The 24,059-nt window shown below is 45.5% G+C and overlaps 1 protein-coding gene across 3 annotated transcripts in view; it reads right to left on the bottom strand.

Moving 5' to 3' along the window:
• Positions 1 to 24,059, bottom strand: part of C14H10orf90 (chromosome 14 C10orf90 homolog) — a 203,866-nt gene that overhangs the window by 43,041 nt on the left and 136,766 nt on the right. For all 3 annotated transcript variants that reach the window (XM_047703465.1, XM_047703464.1, XM_047703462.1), the window contains one exon: positions 17,166 to 18,285. In XM_047703465.1, the coding sequence (XP_047559421.1) occupies positions 17,166 to 18,285 (1,120 nt within the window). The remainder of the gene's footprint in view (positions 1 to 17,165; positions 18,286 to 24,059) is intronic.

Below are 24,059 nucleotides of genomic sequence, written 5' to 3' on the forward strand. Positions count from 1 at the left end.
TGAAATTTAAGATTCAGAGGAATTTAGATAGAGCTGAGAATAGAACTAGTGAAATGGAATACTAGCCTAAGCAAGTTTAATGAATGAATCATAGAGAGTCAAATAAATGGAAACTGAAAGGCAGGTCAGGAGGAAAGAGGATGAAAGGAGTACAAAATTCATCTGAGCAGAACTGAAAGGAGATAATAGAGGAAATGAAGGAGAAGAAATAAGGAAACGGCTGAGAAACTTCCCAAACTAATAAAAAGAATCATCGGATTCATGAAACACAACCAACCATGTAAATGATAAAAAAGAAATCCACATCCAAAATCATCATGGTGAAGCATAATCCCCCAAACCAACAGAAAATCTTAAAAAAGTTAAAAAAAAAAAAAAGATACAGAGATCAACAACTAGACCTACAGCTGCCTTCTACAACTGGAAGCCCAAAGTGCTGGCATAACATTTTCAAAAGGATGAGAAGAAATAATTGTCAACATAGAAGCCTATAACTTTGACAAAGTTTTCATTCAAGAATCTGGTGAAATAAAGGTGTTTTTAGAATTCCCACCTTCCCCAACCCCAGACAAATTTGGAGACTTTATCACCAAAAGTCCCTCCATTTTGATGTACCACCAAAAGGGACACCTCAAATATGTATTTTAGAAGATGAAAATTGATAGCAGCAAAGATCGGGCATACATAAAGAAAAGGGGAGCCCAGGCAGTGGTAACCATGAGGTAAATTAAACACTGATTGTGTAAAAGTAACATCAGATTTGTAGGAGTCACAAAACAAAAGAAGATAGAACTATAACATGTAATAGAACTAAAACACTGGGTGTCACATGCAACGAATGAATCATTGAACACTACACCAAAAACTAATGATGCACTATATGTTGGCTAAGTGAATTTAAATTAAAAAAAAAAAAGAACTAAAACATAATAATCAATAGGAGGGGGTAGTGGGAGTTTAGATTCTAAAGAGAGGATTAAAATATTAACTTCCAACTTTGTTAAATTCACGTTACTACTTGCAGCTGGTAAATGAAATAATAGAAATAAAAAGTATAGCCTCCAAATAGCAGAGAAAAAATTAGAATAGAAAAAATTAATTCATTACAAGGTTATGAAAGAGATAAAAAGAAAAGGTAGGACACAAAGAGAAAGACTAAATAACATGATGGAAATAAATCCACATATACCAGTAATCAAAATAATTACAAAATTACAATTATTACAAAATAATTGTAAGTGGCCCACATTTTCTATTTAAGTAAGAATAGCCAATAACATTCTGGAAAAATGTCAGATATTAAATCCCATTATGAAAACACATAAAACAAAGTGATATTGGTGGAGGATATGCAGAAAATACTTTAAACTGAATTAAAGAGAAAAATGTATATGAAAATCAGAAGGAAATTCATATCTTGAAATAATTATGTGAAAATATTTGATAGGAACATTTGATCAAAGTCTCACCCTTAGGCTAAAAAAGTAAACAGGAGAAGAGCAAACTTAGGAAAAAGTAAACAGACGCAGGGAAATAATAAAGCTAAAAGCAGAAATCCGTGTAACAGAAAATCAATAAACAATAAGAAGAATCAATGGAGCAAACCCTAGATCCTTGGAAAAATTTCAGTAAAATGGATAAACCTCTAGCTAGACTGATAAGGACAAAAGAGAAGACACAAATTATGAGTACCAGAAAAAAATGAGGAAACATCATCACAGATCCAAGGATACTAACACAAAATACTATGAACAACTTTGTGGCAATAATTTCAACAACTTTGATGAAATGGCAAATTCCCCAAAGGATACAAATTACCAAACAGACTCCAGAAGTAGTAGAAACACTGACTTGTCCTATAAAGAATTAAAGAAATTGGATTCATAATTAAAGCTTTCCCACAAAGAAAACTTCAGGCCAAGATGACTTCACTGGTGATTTCTACCAAACACTTCGAGGAAACACTTCCCAGTTCTTTGTATAAAACTAGTATTTTCCTGGTACCAAAACCAAAACATTTCAAAAAAGGACACATCACTATTCCTTGAGAACAAATTTAAAAAAATGGCCTAAAAATATTAGCAATAGAATGCAGCAATACGTTTATTTTTAAAAGTATAAATGTATCATGACTAGAGTTGAACCTAGAACATATAATTTGTCATGAAATTTTGTATAATTCCCCCATTACAAAATAAAGGAGAGAAACCCTATTATTATTCTAATAGGTACATACAAAGCATATAAGTATTCCACAATAATAAAAGCTCTTATCAAATTAGGAATAGAAACAATGAAACAAGCAGAATAAAAAATGGGCAAAAGACTCAAATAGACATTTCTCCAAAGGGGACGTTACAAATAGCTGGTAGGCATATGAGAAGAAGCTCAACATCACTTAGGAAATCATTAAGGAAATGCATATCAAAAACACAATGAGGGCACCTGGGTGGCTCCATGGGTTAAGCATCTGCCTTCGGCTCAGATCATGATCCCAAGGTCCTGGGACTGAGCCCAGGTCCAGCTCCCTGCTGGGTGGGGAGCCTGCTTCTCCCTCTCCCCCTGCCTGACACTCCCCCAACTTGTGCTCTCTCTCTCCCTTTCTCTATCAAATAAATAAAACTTTAAAAAGAAAAAAACACAATGAGATATTGCTGCATACCCATTAGGATGGCTATTACCAAAACAATCAGAAAATGACAACTATGGACAAGGATCTAGAGAAACTGGAAGCCTTGTGCTTTGCTAGTGGAAATGTAAAGTGGTACAGCTGCTGTGGAAAATGATATGGTGGTTTCTTAGAAATTTAAACACAGAAATATATATGACTCAGCAATTCTACTTCTTGGCATATCCCCAAAAGAGTTAAAAACAAGAGACTTGAAGAAATATCTGTACACCGCTGTCCACAGCAGCGTAATTAACAATGGCCAGAAGGTGGGTCCACTGACAACAAAGTGCCCATTGACAGATCAATAAAACAAAATGTGGTCTGTCCATACAGTGGACTATTATTCAGTATTATTTTTTGTCCGAATTTTTAAAAAGAGAAAAAAATCAGAATAGAACGAATCTTTTTCTTTTTTTTTTTTTTAAAGATTTTATTTATTTATTTGACAGAGAGAGATCACAAGTAGATGGAGAGGCAGGCAGAGAGAGAGAGAGGGAAGCAGGCACCCTGCTGAGCAGAGAGCCCGATACGGGACTCGATCCCAGGACCCTGAGATCATGACCCGAGCCGAAGGCAGCGGCTCAATCCACTGAGCCACCCAGGTGCCCCAGAACGAATCTTTTTCAAACGGGCAGACAGAATCTACCTACCTACCTACCTTCCTATCTATATTTTTAAACCCCTACAGCTAACAAGGGAATAAATCAGGATGCTCACCCCCATTACTGCCATTCCACATTTTACTGGTAAGTCTTAACCTAGTGCCTTAAGGCAAGAAAAAAGAAAGTAAAGACATCAAGATAGGAAAATAGTAAGTAAAATTTTAATCATACATAATACTACTGTGTACATAGAAAATCCTGGGAAATCTACAAAAAACACTGTTATAATTATTAAGTGCTTCCAATGACATTGGAGGATTCAAGGTCACCTTACAGAAAACAACGTGTGTGTGTCTATGTGCAAGCAAAAAAACAAACAAAAAAAAAAAGGAAAGGAAACAAAATGTCTAAAAATCACTATCATCCATTTTAGGGAGCATTCAGAATGTGAAATAAGTAGAGATGCATTTAACAAAATACAGGAAAGATCTTTATCTTGAAAACTACAAAACACCATGGAGAGAAATTCAAGAAAGATGTCGTGATGTAGAAGAATTTTGAAAGCATTAGTTTGAGTGGAAGAAACCTTCCACAGAGAAAGCCCAATCTGCTTCCATTTATATAGATCCTAGAACAGAGACGAAGGGAAGATCGGCAGTTTTCTGGTACAGGAGCAGGGGGAAGACTGACTGGGAAGGAGCCAAATGTTTTTCTGAAATATTCTGCATCCCGCTGTGGTGCCGGACACATGGGCACATATGTAAAGGTGTGTACTTTAAGGTAAGTAAGTTAAGCCTCCATACAGCTGATTAAGAGCAAACAACAAAGTGTGGGATCAAACTGAGAGGGCTTTTTCTAAAATATAAAATTAAAATTCGAGAGAGTATCATGGCAGCCAGAGCCCCTCCACACCTGACCCCTGCAGTGACAGGACACATCAGAGGTCAACAGTACTTTATCCTTAGGAGTATCTGAAAAGTTTCCCCACCTCTCAAATCCCTACATGGTAACAGAGCAGGTTCTGTGAGACACATAATATTCGAAAGGCATGGAAATTTCTAGAAGGAAACTGCATGAGTCAGGGAAATCCTCATATAAACATAAATTTGATACAGGATCAACACTTCCAGCCAGTAGAGGAATAATGGATTACCTCATCAATAGTCCACAGACCATTGGCAAACCATTTAGGGAAAAGAGACGCCAAGCTTCCACCATCTGAGGATATCTGTCCAGAGGAATTATAGATTTACAAAAAGGAGCTGGAGAATGAGCTTAGGAAAATAATAAAAATTACTGACTGTCAAAAATTAAACAGACTTGGTGACTAGATGCAACGTGGTACCCTGGATGAGATCCTGGAACAGAAAAAGGACATTAGTGGAAAAACTGGTAAAATCTCAGTGAAGTCTAGAGTTTAATCATGTTGTAGCAATATTGATTGCCTGGTTTAGGTCAGGGAATCTCAACTGTGGGTGATTTTCCTCCCTGGGGAACATGTGACAATGTCCAGAGACATTTTCCCTTTACAGCTGGGGGTGGGGGGGTACGTGCTGCTACAGTGTCAAAGTTGAGAAAGCCTGTCTTGGAGAAAAGTGCTGTGGTTGTGAAGGAGAGTAACATAAGGAGAAGCTAGATACTTGGGCTATCCAGGAACCCTCTGTATTACCTTTGAAACTCTTAGGTCATTTAAATTCTCTGAAAATTCAAAGTTGAAAAAAATAGGATAAACAACATTCAAAAACACAAAAGGATATTTTAACAAAAATAAAAAGTCAAAAGAGAAAAGACTGAAGTGGACAAAGAAAATATATAGGCAATTAACAAAAGCAGAAATATAGATATGTCACATGGGAAAAGTTCAACATCAAAAAATAGGCATTATCATAAATATCACTTTTCACTTATCAAAATGGCATGGAAACTTTTGTAATGCCAGCACTGAATGTTCATGCACATTCAGGGAAGCTGGCGTTTAAGTGTTGTTAGTGTCACTTCATACACCTGTTGCAGAGGACCTTGAAATTCTGCCTATCCTTTGACCCAGAAATTCTCAGGAATCAAGGTTAAGGAAATGATATGACGTGCCCACAAAGATGTCTATACAAGGACACTTATCAACACGTTGTTACAAAAATGTAAAAATGGAAACAATCTATTCAACAAGAAGGTTTTAAAACCAAACAATAACAGCAACAAACCCAGGTAAATCCACCCAACGAAAGCCTGGGTACCCACTACGTGGTTAAGAGGAATATTGTAGGACACGAAAATGAACTTCACAGTCCACTGCTGAGAAGGAGCAGCCTCCAAGAATGAGGATTTACATGGTCCCCTTTCAGTTAAGGAAAGACTAGAAAAACAGAATAAAGAAAAAAAAAAAAAAAGTCTGTTGCACCCAAGTAATCTATTTGGAAAGATCTACAGAAACGTTCACAGTGATGTTGCCGATGGGTAGCATGATTATGGCTGCTCATTTTCCTCTTTTTGCTTGTCTACATTTTAACTTTTTCAGTGCACATTTTTTTTTAAACAAGAGAGAAAGAAAACATTACAACAGCAGAAGAACTGAAGGAGAAACGTTAGAATTACAGCCTTTTCTAAGCATTCACATGGACACTGGGAGATGTGGGGAGAAACCACCCAGTTCCCAATGGTGCCAACAGCCAAGGAGGGCTTGTGATGGAGACAGCGAGAGTGGGCTTTGCCACACCGATTACATCAGCACGAATTCCCGCTGATGTCTAGGTAAGCGACATCTCCAAAGTGTACGACCCTGGGCTAGTCAGTGCATTTTAAGGACCACATCTCCTCAACACTGCTGGCTGGGATGTGATGCTCTCTCCTCACAGCTCCTTCACGATCACTTCTGAACTGAAGCCAGTTACTCTGTCTTACATGTGTACGTATGGGGGTGCAGGACAGGATGCTGCTGGAACCCAAGGTCAGTTTCACCATCTACACAGGCCATCCAATCAAAATCACAATACAGTCCACATTTACGCAAAAAATGGATAAGCCTCTATCTTCTTAAAACACCAGAGCTTCTCATCTGCTGACTATACGCCAGCCTTGCAATGCATGCTCAGGCCTTCCATTTAGTCTTCTGCCCAAAGAGGGAGCAGATTTTCAGTAAAACTATACAATTTTTCCCTTCATTTTAGCCAACTTAGGTATTTGTACACGGACAAGACAAAGCCAGAACACCGAATATTTGCCCTAAGATTCTGCATATTTACAAGAGATGGGTCTTGAATTTGGATTTTCTGGTCATGTGGAAGGGAAAACATCAGGGGCTGTGTGGACCAAATGCCCTGAAAAGGTAAGAGTCAGTCAGAAGACAGAGCTCTGGCAGCAAGGAACATGGAGGTGTTATTCCTCATGGGGCCCACATAAATAACATCGTCCAATATGACTGATCCGCACCCTTCATGTAGGCTCATGACACAACACACCAAAGCACCATGAAGACAAAGGCAGTTCTACAGAAGATCAAAATGATGCAGACCTTGCATCCCCAATGTTTCAGTTAATTAAGAAAGCCTGGATTTTTATAGCTTTTGCTCCAACTTCTGAGTCTATAGAAAACCACCACTTAACAGGCCAGTTTATATAGTCCTCACCCAGACTCTGAGTTTTACTGAGTTCCTACGGGGCACTTATCACAAGAACGGGAGTGGACGAGGGCAGGCATTTGGAGAAAATGGTTCTCACCCTACCTGGCATGACAAAGGCTCTGTTCTTGCAAAGAGAGCCCCTATCCTGTGCATCTGCCCTTCAGGACCCCTTGGGGAACCTCAAACTTGAAGAGTTTGGTCGTTAGCCCTAAGGGCCGAGAATCAAGATGCATAGTAGAAGGGACACGCTGTCCTCCAAACAGAACTGTCCCTGAAGGGTAGACACATATGCCACCCCAGAATATGTCACTTCGCGTGAGGAGTATTTTGAGCCGAAAGCAACTAAGAAAAGACAGAAGAAAATCTCTCTGCCCTCTCCCTATTTGCCTAAAAGCAGGACATAAATTTACAAAGGTGTCCCTCCTCCCTACTCCACCAGGAAGCACAGAAGTTAATCACCAGAAACAACTTTAAACCCATCAGCCAGGAGACAGCACCAGAGGAACCAACATAACAAACGTCAGCCTTTATCTGCCAGTGGTTTCCTCCCTGCTTTGCTGACCCTGGAGCCCCAAACTGCCGGTTTTCTTTTGTTCGGGCGTTTCTTCACAGACCCATCATTCTTGTTGAAGGTCTACATCTAAGCTGGGACTCTTAAGCCCCTGTTCAGAGTCCGACTTCCCATGCACACATTTTCCCATGTATGCATGTCAATAAACAGACTTGCTTTTCTCTTGGTAATCTGCCTTTTTTTTTCTCATAGAGGACCCAGAGAGCACATAGGAGGGTGGGGGGATAATTATCCTCCCTCCCCTACAGCTTCAGAGAAGGGCTCTTAGCCCAGGAGACACTGGATTTCAGCAGAGAGTCCGGGGCAGGCATCTGGAAAAAGTATCTCTGGGGTGTGTGATGCCCTCCCCTGGCCAGGAACACGTTCTCCACAATGTGACGTAGCCCCTAAGCCACATGAGCTCAGCAGAATGCCCCCTGTGTGGACTGTGGTGCTTCGTCCACAGTGACGCCCTCACAGGATATAAAAGACCCCGTGTAACAATGTGGGAACAGCTTCTGCATTTAGCACAAGCTACTGCGGCAACATGGCTTAAGAAGACTTTCCAGGCTGGTCCTCCCATCTGCATTCATCTCGCCTTCTCCCAAAGTTAGGTGGTAACATGGAAAATACATTTACATTTTTTGGAAAGACCTGAGCTTCTGCCTTAAGATAATGGGGAAAATAGCAAAACTCATGAAGCTGAAGGAGTTAAGCACACCACCTATTTCTCATATTTTTCTCTCATTTTTTTCAGGGTCGTCCATTTCTGGACCACTTTTCCTTACAAAATTCACCGTTATGACCACTCCTTTTTCCAAGATCATGTCCACATGAATTTCCCACAGACAGCTCGGGTGGCCCTAAGGTCTGAAGATAGTTCCCACTGCACACCCACCATGCTCAGCGCTCCTCGGGGCAGAAGGTCGGCAGCTAGCACAGCCTGAACTGAAACACAGAGGGTCTCATGCCCACACCTGTGGTCTTTCTTCCACTAGGTCCCCCTGATGATCATTATTTCTCAGGCAGGTAGAGAGGCTGGCTTTGCCGTCACCTAATTTAAAAGATCAGACCATGTATCCCATCAGCCTGCCGCAGCCCTTGAACCCAGGTCTCTGAATCTCATCCCTTAGGCAAACCTAAGCCAGTGGCCCATCAGAATGACCACTTCCTAAACAACAATAGGACACAAGCCACTCATTCAACTAAGGGAATTACTCGGGGAAAAAAAGGGGGGGGGACTTTTTTTTTCCATAAATTCAGTTGGGGTAGCTGACCTGAACAATTTTTAGAGATCACATACTCTAGGAGATGATCTGAACATCACAGTCAAGATTATGGGGAAAACACTATAATCCCATCAAGATTTACCAAGAGATAGATGAAAACGCACAGACACACACACACACACACACACACACACCCTTCAAAATGTTTTTGCAACTCTGTCCATATGTTTTCTCTTTTAATATTAAATTTGACTATCTAAAGGATAATAAAGGAGTTGTTCCATGATAATACTTACTCTTATTGAGTTCTTGGAGGGAAAGGACAGTTGGAAACTTTTTCCCGCTAAATTTTAAAACCAAGTGGGAATATAACAGTACTCACTTCGCTTTTTTACAACCTGCCTCTGGACAGTGAATCTTACATGGCTCCCCACCCTTTCCTGGCCAGAGAGGTTTTAGATACGGCCACGGGGAGAGGTGGTTTGAGGAAAGACAAGGCAGCTGGCTTTTAAGTGACCCTGACATCAGAAAGACCCATTTTGTTGGGTCACCAAAGTGTCTGCCCTCCACCCAGCACACACATCCTATGTGAGGGCTCTGTGCTCTGTGACTCTCTGCTGACCCTGGAGAGGTCAGTGCCAAGACTCAGGCCTGGATCCTGACCTCAAGGAAGGAATAGTCCCTGCAAGATAGCAAACCCATCATATCAATAGGCTGTGAAAGTCCCGGAGCTGAGTACTTGAGAGATACAGCTGGGCCAGGCGCTGAGGCTGCGTCTCAGTCTGTGAGCAAAGAGCACACAGCTGAGAAGGCTGGTCCACGATCGCCACGGGCTGAAAGGGGGTCTGGGCCCAGTGTGGGCCAACGGCTCTCAGCCACAGGGGGTTCTGATGTGCCCCAACCAACCAATTTCTGGAGATGCTGGTTTGGTCACAACAGGGAGGGGGGGGCTATTGGCACCAAGGGGACAGAGGCCAGGGGGCTGCTAATCACCCAACAGTGTGCAGACAGCCCCCCGCAATAGAGCATGACCAGGCCCCAAAGGTCCAGCTGCTGAGGCCTAAAGGAGGAGGACAGGTCATCGGGGTGTCCACAGCTAAGGTCAAGGTGAGAAGCAGGAATGAACACCCACCAGCAATCGCAGAGTCGTCAGCTAAAACTGCAAGGCTGAACTGCAATTAGCAGAACTGAGCAGACCGGTCCCTAGTCTTGGCCAAGCACATACGGAAAGGGCCCTCACTAAGAAAAGCAGCTTCCAACTAGACTTCTCCAGAAGTCGAACTGGGCACCATGCCCCAAGAACCTTAAAAAGGTTGATACGCTCTGATCTGGAAATGCCAGTTAAAGGATTTTTTCCAAAAGGAAATAATCTAGCAAAGCCTTACACACCAAATGTCCACATTAATATTAGTCCAAAAAGTGAAAAAGGAGTAACGACTTTAAGGGCCAAGCATGAAGAAATAGTTAAATAAACTATGGCATGTCCAGAAAACACACCATCTCAGTCAATAATATGTTCTTTGTAAAGTACTGTTAATATCAGGAAATATTTATGACATACCGCTAAGTGGCAGAGACCCAGAGGGAAATCACATATGTAGCAGGACCTCAACTATTTAAAAGAAAAAACATAAATGCATAAAAAACAATGGAACAAATACACCAAAGTATCAACAATGATTATTAAACTTTTTATTCTGCATTTTATTATTCCCAGTTACCTATAATGTATTAGTTTTATGGTCAGGAAAATAAATCTATCTGGGCACAGAAGTTCATGAAGGCAACACAGGCCTGGGTCGGGGTAGGGGGTGTGGACGCAGGGGACAGCGGACGGCTGAGGGAGACTGTGGGCTTTGCTGGTGACTGAATAGGGCAGCAAGGGACAGGGAAAGAGTTCAAAGAGGACCCAGACTTCTGAGCCTGGAGTCCAGGAGGTGAGATGGCCATGACCAAGAACAGAAACAAATGAATCTGAGTGCAACGGTGACAACAGTGGTCTGGGATACGGCATCAGGAGGCCTGGGGGACACAGCCAGATGGGTGAGCATGAAGCCTGCCCCTCCCCCACAACTAGCGGCAGCTGGGGACAAATCTATTTACCTGTTGTACCTGTTTACCTGGAACCTGGAAGTAAACAATATTTCCCCCTCATGGCCTTGAGGGAGCAGTAAAGGGATGAAAGCCATGAAGCACGTGGCCCAGCTCAGGGGGCGCTAAGACCCCAGTACGGAAAATTGGGGGTGGTTTGAGCACCACCATGCAGCGTAAATGTTGCTGCTCCTGCCAGACCTCAAATATTTGCATCCCGACCTTTTTCAGTGCCTGTCCCTCTCTTTCTCTGGACACGCTCAAACTCTCCTGCAGCATAAAACACTGACTCTAGGAAGAAGCCTCCCAACCACACCTGTAGCCTAGAACATTCTCCTGAGCTCTAGACTCACAGGCCCAACCTCCAGCTTGCCGACTGTGCTGGAAGGTCCCACTGGCACTTCAAACGTACCCTAACCTCATAGTGGTACTCGAGTCTTCTCTGCTTGTCCTCACATCCTCCCCATCTGGATAAAACTCTTCTCCCCTGTTATCCAAAATACACAAACAACTCTTAAAGCTTGACAAGAAGAAAACAAACAGCTCCATTAAAAAATGGGCCAAGACCTTAACAGGCACCCCACCAAAGAAGAGACACAGAGGGCAAATAAGCCTGCGGGAGGTTGCTCTGTGGCCTACGTCATCCGGGAACTGCAAAGTAAAACAAGAGTGAGATATCGCTTCGCACCCATTAGAATGGCCCAGATCCAGAAGGCGGACCACACCAAATGCTAGTGAGCGCTGGAACAATAAAAGCTCTCCTTGCTTGCTGGTGGGAAAGCAAAATGGCACAGTCGTACCCTGGAAGACAGCGCGGCAGCTTCTTACAAAACTAAACATACTCTGGGAAAGCTTTCTGTAGAAGTAAACAAACAAACCAACAAAAACTAAACATACTCTAACCACGTGATCTGGCAATCACACTCCTTGGTTCTTCCCCAAAGGAGCTGAAAACTTACATCCACACAAAAACCTCTGCCCAGATGTTTATAGCAGCTTTATTCATAATCTCCCAACTTAGAAGCCAAGATGTCCTTCAGGAGGTGAGCGGAGAAAGGCCGGTCTGTCCAGACAATGGCGTGTTGTTATTCAATGCTAAACACAAATGAGCCATCCAGTCTAGAAAAAACAAAGAGGAATCTTAAATGCAAATTGCTAAGTGAAAGGAGCTGATGTGAAAAGACCATATAGTGTATGATTCCAACTACAGAACATTCCAGACATGGCAAAACTATGGTGACCATAAAATGATCAGTGGTTGCCAGGGGTTAGTGGGAGGGAGAGATGAACAGGCAGAGCACAGAGAGTTTTTAGAGCAGTGAAACTGTTCTCTGATACGACAGCAGTGGGTGCGTCTCATGACACATTTGTTCCAACCCACAGCATGCACAGCACTGAGAGTGAACCCTCACGTAAACTACGGACTTCATGTGATGATAACATATCAACGTAGGTTCGCTGGTTGTGACAAATGTACCGCTCAGGTGGGGGTGTTGATAGTCGGGAGGTTGTGCGTGTGTGGGATGTGAGATATGTGGGAAATCTCTGTACCTTTCTCTCAGACTTGCTGTGAACCTAAATCTGCTTTAAGAAATAGTCTATACACAAAGCAACAGCACCTTCTCTAGATGCTTTAGTCAGAAATCTAGAGTCCTCCTTGCCTCCACTCTGCCTCCCTCCTCTCAAGCTCACCAGCTCCCCGAGGCTTGCGAATTCCACCATCGGACTTTTCCTCCCTCCCCAGCTTCCAGTCCAGCCCTCACGTTCTCCACAGCAATGGCCTCACCTGCCTCCATCTCTCACCCTCTGAGAAGCAGGACCATCTTCTTACAAACATTGCATCATAGCATCGCGCTACACTTAGGATAGAGTTTTAAATCCTTATTCTGGTCTCTCAGCCCCTAACCCTGACCATGACTGTGATCCAAGTTCACCTCCCAGCCTCATGGCCCCACTTACCACGTGACGGATGCAAGGACCTTCTCAACCACTCCGAAGTGCCACGATTCAAAGCTTTGGCACACAAAGGCTGCCCTACTTATGCTTCAAGAATCGCTCTAAAAACCTCTCCCTCGGACACTTCTCGCTAACCCCCGCCTGCATCACAGAGTGACTTCTCCCTCTGCTTATTCCTGCTTTTGTTTTTCCTCTTCCCATATATGAAGGCCAAGGCTGCTCCCCAATAAATGCCCGTTAACCTCCACCTCAAAGTTGGGTTTCCAGAGGATCCCACATGCACGACTGGCAAATAGTGTAAAGTTTGTTTTGGAGGATGAATGATTCTGAATCTGCCAATTTCAGCCAGTCAGCCAAATCAGGCCACTGCCTGTTCTTGGGAATAAAGTTTTATTAGAACATGTCCACACTCACTGATTTATGCATTGTCTGGGGCTGCTTGAGTTGAGCAGTTGCTATGGAAACCATCAGGCTGTTTACCAAAAAAAAGAAGCTCACAGACCTCAGTTTTAGATCATTAAAGAAAAATCCTATTTGTAAAATAAGGGCTCCTCAAATGTCTTCTGGCTCCTCTAGTAAGAAGTTCTCGTGGGACTGAAGGAGCAGAACCTAATGCAGATTTTTCTGGTAGGCCTGATGTGTATGCATAGAGTCTGTCATTTTCCCTTGAGTGATGGAAGCCCTTTCTTCAGGACCTAAAGCTGCCTCACTACACCTGTGTTAGATTAGCGCATCAGAACACTGGCAGACACAGTGGTCACTTTGTGAACCTGCAGGGGGTCCCGTCACTCCTCTCCAGGGAGTCCTCTCCAGCCACGCACATCTTTGATCCCCAGTGATGCTAAGCTCCACTGGGGACTTCTCAGACCAAGGCCACCAGCAGCCCAAATGCTGGCCGGGGCACAGGGCGACAGAGAGCCCATCACAGAACATCAATGTTTGGGGCAAATCAAACAAGTGCATTCGTAAGTCTCTTCTCCAAAAGCATCTAACGAACTTCCATGGATGTCTTGGAAACAGGGGAAAGCTTCAGATCTAGGCCACAGATGCCAGAAGAAACCAGCAGTAAGTAACGTACCAAAGTCAATGCTGTTTCAGGTACGTAACAACCAGCAGAGCGAGCGACTCGGACCAATGCTACACAGCCCACAGAACAGCACAAAGGCTGGGAAGGATTTCCGAGCAGTAAATTCTAACTGTATACCAAATGATGTGGCTTATTGCATTTAATTAGAAATTCACCTACATCACTCTCCTGATAGATTCTGGCCACCAGAGACTACTATTACTCCATACATCCACGCGTGGTCTTCAAACATTCCCATCGTGGTGACCGTGGAGACGGGGCCCACCCCCGAGAGAGTCCCCACCAATCAAACTGCTCTGCTTAGAGCCGTCACTCAGAGGGTACCGCCGGAGCCAAGTGTGCGGACCGTTCTCAGCTCTGGCACTAAATGGCCATGTGGGCTCGAGGAGATCATTTCATCTTCAAGCCTCATTTGTCTTAGCTGCAAAGTGGGATAATGATACTGTCTTTACAGAAGGGAGGATTCTGAGTAATGGACATGACCGATGTCAGCCAGGGCCTGGCATCTAGGACCTGCGCCATCTCCTGGGGTCATTGGCAGGATGAGTGCCAAAGACGATGCGACCCTTCCTTGGAGCAGGCCAGGGAGCTGAACAATGCCGGTCTGGTGGGTGCTGGCAGCAGGTGTACCCAGAGTGGAGACACAAAGAATGAACATATGGGGACTGAGAAGGGCAAAGGAGGAAGCAATTGCTCAGTCTCTAGAAAGAGAACAGGTCCCTGTGTGTCAGTTAGAACGCGACACAGTAGACGTGACCGAGGTAGACACGGTCTATCTAACCTGCACCAACTGTTTGCAAGTCTCCCCTCTTCCCTCATCTTAGTAACCTTCCTGCATGCGTGTCCATTCTAGAATACAATGTATAGGACTTCCTGCCTGGTGACCTAACGACTAGAACTGAAACTGCCTTGCCTCTGTTTGTAGAATCTTCCAGACTGCACCTCCCTTGTGGCTGAATGTCAGCAAGGCAGCTAGAGAGGCTGCTGCTCATGAGGGATTTGGGGATCCTTCAGATAAAAAGAATCAAATTCAGTAACAATGAAATATGAAGACGGCTAATAGCATGTGTAACCACAGGAGGCTGTCAAGAAGGTCTCCCACAAGACCCCAGTGCCAGACAGGAAACACAAACAGCTCCTCGGAGTTTTAATGAGCACGACCCCTTCCAGAAAGTACTTGCAATAAGGCTAAGAGCGCTGTGTCAGGACGGAAGGTCAGCAAGTTCACCCTCAGAGTGCTGGGTAGGTTAGCCCAGGACAGTCTGTGGTGGTCAGACCCCAGGAGTTGCGCTTAGAAATCTCAGGCAAGAATTCAGTAGCGTGGACACAAAGGGCGTTTTTGTCACTGGGAAGAAATACATCTCATTGCCCATGAGTTTCTAAGTGAGAAGGTCTGAAAGTCCGGGGAGGGCTGTGTGAGTGAGTGTGTGTACGAACGCATCTGAGGCGTGTGCCCAAAATGGTGAGTTCCAGCTTTCTGTGGTCTTGAGCTTGACGACTGAGGACCCACAGCCACATGGACACTCTCCCTCACAGATTCACCTCAGGCAAACAGAGCAGCGCTTTTTTCAAGCTAGAGAGAACCTTCGAGAACACCAAACACACCCGTTCTCTAGCCACCCTGATGAGGAAACAGGCTCCAAGAATTAGGGTTGGTTTGTCCACATTCACTGCATGAGAAAATCATGCATCAGCAACTCTCAAAAAGGTGGCCTGGCCTTGGTGAATATCTTTCCTCAAGTGGTAGAATGACCCACACGACTCAGAACCACTCGAATCCTCCTCATGGAATCCTTGGGATCTGGAGTGATTCTGAGGGAAGTCGGCCCATGGGAAGTAGAATGAATTCAGTACTCTGCCTAAGAACACCAGTTACATGGCCAGTCGTTCCACAAAATCAAAATCAAGTATATTCTCTGCACCAAAGCCAAAATAAGTTTGGGTGGGGTGGGGGGTTTTCTCTGCTCATCTTCCTCTCCTCTGAAATCAATGTCTGGGACCCGAATCTAGTGATTTTTAAAGATCCTTTCGTCAAAGTGCCATAAATCCAAATGATTATTTCACACCATGGAACCCAACATGAAGATGAGGATACGCTTCGGTGGGGGTAGGGGTGGTAGGTATACAACAATGAAGGTTGTACATTTCCAGAATCTTCATCGACGAGGAAGAGAGAGTGGCGGACTTGAGCGATTTCTCAAAAATACTAGACTGAGGCCCATCTTTGCAACACTGATAAGGGCTCACGTCCTCCTTTTTTGCAATAAGTCTTGTAGGACTCAGAGGCATTTCAATGGTCTAATCAACCTGAAAGCCATGTCAAATTGCCTTAAAGATCTCTACGCATTCAATATATACACACTTGTTAAAATTAATTACGTCATTGACCATTTCTACATACATTATAGCTTAAAATGTTTTACAGTCATTTTTATTAATTAATAAAGCCTTAATGGACAAAAATTACACTATGAAATTACTGTACGTATGCTGCATTTCCAGTTTTACTGCTATTATCTTTAAATATTTCCCTCAAATGGAAAGTCACTAATTCATAAATCACAGTCTCTTCTAGAAAGTAAAACTGAAAACTGAAAGTTTATACAGAGAAAGGAATCTGGGGTCAGGTTCAGCCCTGTTTCCAGCCCTGTTTCCCTCTTCCTGGTCTCCTAAGAAAGGTAAAGGGTGCCCAGGGCTGCTCACCCTGGGACGTCTGCCTTGTCCTGGCAATGACAAAAACAGCAACAAATTCTAGCCCAGACGCCCCAGAAAACTGTTTTGCTTTTTGGCTCTCCCTGCCAACTTGCCTCTTTTTGAAAATGTCCCATAATTACTAACCATCTCCCCCCCTTACACATAAACTCCATTATACACAATGCACAATATTTCTAAGAGCAATCCATACATGCCAGCTGTTGGAGGGAAAGGTAAAGGAGAGCAGGACTGTGGACCCTTCCAGACACCCAGATGTTCGGACAAGAGACACGAAACCTCTGGGCATGGACAGCACTTTTTCCTCTTCTCCCTGCTTTGGAGCCATATGGGCCTAAAATAACTTCATGTGGGGGCCATAGTTTCCTGCTCATGACATTACAGGGTCTGGAGCTATTGTTGGAAACAAAACTTTGAAGGAAGGTCCCTCAGAATCTATAACAGCATCTGTGAAAACCTAAGGCAGACGTCAACACTGAGCTGCCAATGACCAACTCAGAGCAGAGCAGAGAAAGGATGCTTCTGAGAACCACCTCTTGGAATAAGTCATGCAGAAGAAACTCACCGTCCACCTTGGCGGGGGGGACTCGCACAGATGACCCGCCGGCTGGGGGTATTTGGAGGCCCCACCTCCCGAGATTGTCACTCACCTGCTGTGTAACTCCAGCCAGGAATGTGGATGGAGAGTTGGCTGCCGCCACCACCACCGGTCGTGGTCCTGTAGTCTTCTCTCCCTTTTCTTCCAGTGACCTGGTGAACTGCCGCACTTGAGAATCCTTGCTTTTCCAACAGACGCGAGCCCCTCCAAGGACAGGTGCGGGGCCCCAGATGCACCTGCTCCAAGGATGGGATTTCCTGCAAGAAGCTTCCTTGCAGACCTGGGTTCCAGCGGGGGCCTAGAGGGCTCTGTTTTCCCTCCGGGAGCGCCGGCTCCCGGGCGCCGCTCCGGGGCCCCGCATTAGCCGGGCCGCCTGCGCCATCTGCTGTCGGTCCGTGTGAACTGCACTTGAGGTTGAGTGACAGGACCGACCTGTGCATTTTAGGGCCCGCAAGCTGGGGCTGCTCCACGGGGACGGAGAGGGACCGGTCTAGATAGTAAATGGAATTCAGGCACGGCTGGGTCACCCTGACGTGGACGCAGGAGCTGAACACCAGCGGCCCCTCTCCCGACCGCGCCGCGCCCGGAGGAAAGCTGCTCTCCCGGCTGTCCACATCGGTGATGCAGTACTGGGGACCCCCGCACAGCCGGTGGTCCGTCTCGGGCACCCTCAGCCTCATCACAGAGCCGTTTCCGGAGAAATCCGCGCAGGCGAACGGTCCCTGGTGCCGACGCGGATCGGCACCCCCAGCCGGCGCAGAGGCGTCCCTGAGCGGAGCGCCCTGGGCCGGGCACTCGGGGCACCGCGAGTCCCGCACGGCCTCCCACGCCACGGGGCTGAACGGGGCGCCCACGCGCCTGGCCGTGATGGTGATGGACGCAAAGCCCCTCTGGGGGCCGCTGCCCGGCTTCGCGCTGCGCGGCGGCTCCGTGTCGGGTCCTGGCCCCGCGGCCGGCGTCGGTGCGCCCAGCCCGCCCGGGAGGAGGCCGAACGCGCGGCCAAGGCAGACCCCGGGGTGGCTCCCCCGCGACGGCCGGGCCGGATGCGCGTGCAGAGCTGGGGTGCAGGGCGCGGGCAGCGCCGCCCGGTCCACCTTTGAGTTACTCTCATCAGTCAGCTGTGAGATGACTAGGGATGAGATCATCTCTGTGTGTTGCGATGCCAGAGCCCCCTGCAAACGGGAAAAGATGGCAGTTACGCAAACAGTCTATCGCAAGGCAGGCAGTCAACTCCCTTTCAAGGGCCAAGAGGACTTCCCAGAACCCTGTTCTCGGCCGAGGCCTTCTACCCCGCACCTGACTCCACCTCCGCGTGCTCCGAAGGGCGGGAAACCCGGATCCACCTGGAATCATTCTTCTGACCCAGGGATTGGTTTTCTCGGCTGGGTGTCTATTTTCGGTTTATTTAACGATGTTTGTGTCGATGGGGGCCATCAGATTTCAAAAATCACCTTCACCAGGCCTGGGAGCACCTGAAAACAGGTCCACAGCCTCAAGGGCGAGGGAAGATAGAATTCTGGAGCAGGGCTGGGATTTGGGACAAGGGTTTCTGTGGGAGATGAGTTAGCACTGGTGGTGGGGTCAGGGAAGGCCTCTCTGCCTCCGTCCCCAACCCCCTAACACAATTCTCTAACTTTGCTGATTCACAGTGGGGTTCAGTGGCTCCCCATGCCTGCCACTGTGGGGGTCAAATCCCAGTAGTGTAACACAGGCAATCAAACACCCAAGCTGGACTAGACTAGCACAGCAACCAGGAGAATCAGTATCAGGAAGCAGCTGGACAGGACAGATGTGGTTTGTCTGCCTTTCAACGCTCAGGGGCACAGCCACGGCTTCTGTCCAGTAGAGGGATGGAGGTGTTCCATGCTCCCTTATCAGCAGATCTGTGTCCTAACAGTAAACTGCTTGTGTGTCCAAAACAATGTACTGAGACTTTTAATAAAGCCTCTGACCAGGTCAGCACCGGGAGGACGAGTCGTTTCTCCTGGTTTTGTTTTTGTACGTGTATGTGTAAGACACTGCAGGAAGCCACATGGGCGGCTGAACGGAGAATGCTCCCAGGGTCGCAGGCCCCCATTTTGAAACTCAGTATCCTACGTGTTTAAAACGAACTCTTGCCTGGAACAGCGCAAGACCGGAAATAACCCCGGGAACCACTCAACCCCCACAGGGATCCCCACCGGGAGCAGAGCCTTCACGAGAAGCCTGGAGGCTTAACTGGGGCTGGGCAAGGACGCAGGAATTCTCACTCCGTAATGGGCCTGAGAACCACCTGGAATGTTAACAACTACAGGTTCCCTGGGCTCCAGGGCTTCTGATCCTGTAGGCCTGTGGCTGGGGCCCCAAACTCTGCGTTTTAACCAAGATCCGGTGATTCCGATGCAGGCGAACCAGCGAGCCCACTCTGAAAACCTCCAGCTGCCGGTCTTTCGAAGGAGGGGAAGGGCTTGTGTTTGAGAAGAGACAATCATCGTTTTCTTTTCCTTAGATGTGATGAGAAAGCACAAATTTTTCTTTTCTTCAGAGAAGGATTAGCACTCACTTATGACACTGAGGTCAGGCTTTCCTCCACCTGGACATGTGATGGGGGGCCGGCCCATGGGACCTTAGAAGCCAAGGCGCACTGCATTCTGACTCTTAGCCACGGGAAGGTGGTCAGCTTCTCAATTTTTTTTTCCTGTTTTTCATCAAAATCCCTATCACCTGACACTCGGTGAGATTTTTAAGGTACGTGGGAAGTTGCAAATCCAAAAGATAGCCAGAGCCGGGTGAAGAAGAAACAGAGTCGTCTTAAATGTCCCTTCATCTTATAAAAAAAATCTGACTATCACGGGCTACCCTTTCCCAGGTGGCTAGCGAGGGTCAGGCTCTGCTTGAACCCTCTTTCAAGATGGGGGGGGTCTCCCCTTCAGCCTGTCTCATTACACTAACGTGGGAGCTTGTAGAACCTCAGCCCCGACTAAGGGCATCAGAAGCCCTGGGGTGGGGCCAGGCATCCCTGTTTTCTCCTCCAGGGTGATTACAGCAGGCAGGTGAAGCAGCCCCAGGGGCTTCTGAGGCACCTCGCTCTCCTTTCTAGAAGGCACTCTCCACGCCTGTGGTTTACAAAGGAGAACAGTGAAATGTGCCTGGCATCTACCCCAGGCAGTTTGACTCGGTATGCAGTCCCTCCCTCGTTAAATTTAGTTCTGATAATAATTTGCCCGTGTATCCTACCAGGTGCATAGTTGTAGCTGGTAGGAATTCCTTTGACACAGGTCTTCGAAAGAAAAAGCAAATATTCCTCTTGGAAAGTGTGCTGTGTTGGTCTTATTTTATACTGTATAGTAATGTTTCCCCAAGTTTGGGCCAGTGGCCACTTGCATAAAAAAAACCTGGTGTGGGGAGGGTTAAAAATGCAGATTTCTGGACCCTTCTTTCCCTCCTCTAGACCCAGGGTGAATCAAGATCTCTAGGGATAATGCCAAGCAGCTCTGTTTTTAACCAGCTTCTGGGTGATTTTCTGCACAGATAGGGAAGAAGGAATGCCAGGCCAGGACTCAGACATCCTGTAGTCTCTCCCTGAGCACATGCTGGAGGGACGCCCTGCGGCTCCATTGGAGGTTTCAGGCACCATTGTAGGAGGCCCTAGAGGCCCAGAAGGATAGGACAGGGAATCACCCACCGTCTCATTACCTCGGGCCTGGCTGGTGTAACGGACTTTGAGTCCATCAAATGCAAACGGATGAAGGAAGAGCAACAAAGACATGAATCTGAACTCAATTCTGAAGCCGGGGAATCACCATACGTCAGGGAGACGCTGTTCCTGAGGGAGGAGATGCTGGTAGAAGCCCAGTCCCAAAGGAGAGTCCGTTTGCCTCCCTACCTTACCAGGAAGTTCTGGAAACCAGAAACAAAGAAGGACGCGAAAGTACCTCTCAAAATATGGACTTGATATGTCACGGCAGGGTATGACTTTTTCTGTGATTTAGCAGAAACCGGAGGATGTCTGGTGGACTCAAACCTCTGGGTGAGTGAGGGAGTATTTACAATGAACACATTTGTGTTTATTTGAATTACACAAATGGAAATGACCTGTTACATACCCAATACGTTGAAATCTTGTCATTGTGAACGGAAGCTTTCGAGATGTAAATTCTGTCATTCTATACAGAGTCGTGATCAACCCATTTATCCATGAACTCATCACACAGATCTATTGAGCTCCTACTACAGGAAACAGAGGAAACTTCTTGGCCCCACGGAGTTAAATGGGAGAGAACGCCAAGCAGGCAACCAAATTGTCAGGACTGGGATTATTGGTTACATTTTACTGCGGTTTTTTTCCCTGAGATGTTTACACTCGGTTTTGGAAAAAGCCCCAACCGACAGACTAAGAGAAATTAAAAAGGAAACACTGTATGCTTTGCTCATCAAAACACTAATCCTACTCTTGTAGGGGAAGTTCTATTGATCAGATCCTATTTTCTCATCAAAATCCATTAAATCATGAAAGATAAATTCCAACCTCTTAAAACTCTGGGCTGCCGGAACAAAGTGCCATGGTCTGGGTGACTTAAAAACAGACATTTTATTTTGTCCCAGTTCTGGAGGCCGGATGTCGGAGATCAAGGAGCCGACAGGACTGGCTTCCTCTGAGTCTTCTCCCCGTGGCTTCACATTTTCCTCCCTCAGTGTGTGACCATGTCCTATCGTCCTCCTCTTGTAAGGGCATCGGTCCTACTGGATAAGGCCCACCCTAGTGTCCTCATTTAACCTGAGTGACCTCTTTAAAGATTCTGGCTCAGAACACAGTCACGCTCTGAGGTGCTGGGAGTCAGGATATCCACACACGCATTCGGAGTGGGGGAGACGGTCCACGGCAGACTACAATATAGCACTTTGTGTCCCGCTCTTCTTCTGGGGCTGGGACGCCAAGAAAGAGATGAGACAGAGGATCTATTTGATGTCCCTGACTTGGCCCACTACTTTTAAAGCAGGGCAACTTTTAAAAAAAGGGATCACATCCTTCACATCAAATATCTTTCCCAATGAAGCTATTTCAGGATGCCCCTCCATCTGTTCTTTCTACTGGGTTAACTGAACACAGCTTTGTGGGGGGAAGTTATCTTTCATCTAAAATAAGATTAGCTGATGGAAGATTTGATTTAAAAAGAAAATAATCTTGCATTTAAAGTAGAACATTCAAGGTCAGAGGAAGGTCAAATGAAGAGTGGGATTTTGTGTCTCGCCGTGGCAATAAATCACCCATTTCCTGACCATCCTCGTACAGCACTCGCCTATGTACATTTTCTTTCTCATAAATGCCACTTTAAGATATTGATTTTTTTTTTAAATGTTTCAGACATGATTGTGTGAGGCTGGTAACTGCTTTCCTAGTTTTATGCATTTTATTGACTGTTTTTAACTTTATATTTATGCCTTAAGGTATTTTACTATAAAGGCACCATTTCATAAATTGAAGGAAGAAAGAGATAAGCGGCGGATGGTTGGAGAAATCAGATCCTGAGCCACTGGGATGAGGACGCATCCATTTCTGTAGCAATTTATTTCTCGAAAGGATAAGCATCTAATCCAACCTGTGGCTTTGAAATCTATATTTTTCTCCACTTGACAATTCTTCCCTTTTCCGTGGTTACTCTGCAGCCCTCAACTATGTTTGCCAGATGATTCCTTGGCCCCATGTCTGCCCAGATCCTCTCTCCAGTCCCCACCGCACGAGCTGCAAGCCTGCTCAACTCCTTTTTAGTCCGTCCAGCATCATCACCACTAAGCAATCTGTCAACCTAGTGGCATTTCATCATGCATGTAAGAGTGCTTTCAAATGTATGAGTTCACTCTGGTACGTAGCACTAGGGAAAGACCGTTTTGAGACCGATGGAAGAATTGGAGCTTTTCTCCATCTCTGTTCTGAAACTTTTGTCTCTTTCCATGCACTTACAAGAAACCAAAGGACTCAGTGCAGTGTAATGCACAACAGTGAAAAGCTGGAAAGAATCCAAATGTCTTTTAAAAGGGGTTCGGGTAAGTAAATCATGGTAGGCACAACTGCATCGTATTCCGTAGAAATTAAAAATAAAGATTACAAAGAATTTAAATGCCATGGGAAATTGCTTGTGATGGAATGTTATGTAATAAAAGAGAGCTATAAAAGTTGATAAACATTATAGTTTTATGTAAAAAAAATTGCATGGGAAAAAGAAGGGAACAAAATATATATAAATTTCCTTACTTGTATATTTCTATATTTCCCTAAGTGTCTACATGGAGCTGCCATTACTTTTGTTATCAGGAGAATTTAAATGTTGTTTTTGCAAAGATGAAAACCCTGTTCCATATTTCATCCCTTTTAAATAATCACTTGGTTGAAGAAGAGCCTGCATATCATTTCTACAGCTTCGAAGAGTTTTGAAAGGAAAAGTGATCAATCGTGCACGGGCTTGCACGGAGAGGCGGAGATTTATGGCAGTTACAAACGAAGGGCATCCATTCCGAGTGCTTCATCATCTTACAGCATCCTTACAACACACACACGGGCACAAGCTTTAAAAGCTCAAAGTTAGGAGGAAATTTTCAAAGTCATAGTACTGATACAATCGAAGTAGATGGTCCAGATCATTCCAAAGCAGAAGTTTAGAAGGTGTGGTTTCTGGGAGTTATTTAATTCAGTCACAGAAAATGACACACACAAAATGTGTGTGTGTGTGTGTGTGTGTGTGTTCGCGAGACCCAGCCGCATGGCCCCAAAGATCTAGATCACCAATAACCAAACTCATTAATTTTAACATCAATAGGAAAATCCTGGAACTTGTCAGCTCAGTGTGAAAAACAGGTGGGAAAGACCTTCAGCTGGCATCTTTCTTAAAAAGAGCAGCAATTGGGGCACCTGGATGGCTCAGTCGTTAAGCATCTGCCTTTGGCTGGGATCGTGATCCCAGGGTCTTGG

Source organism: Lutra lutra, chromosome 14, assembly GCF_902655055.1.
Source record: "Lutra lutra chromosome 14, mLutLut1.2, whole genome shotgun sequence".
In the NCBI taxonomy this organism is placed as follows: domain Eukaryota; kingdom Metazoa; phylum Chordata; class Mammalia; order Carnivora; family Mustelidae; genus Lutra; species Lutra lutra.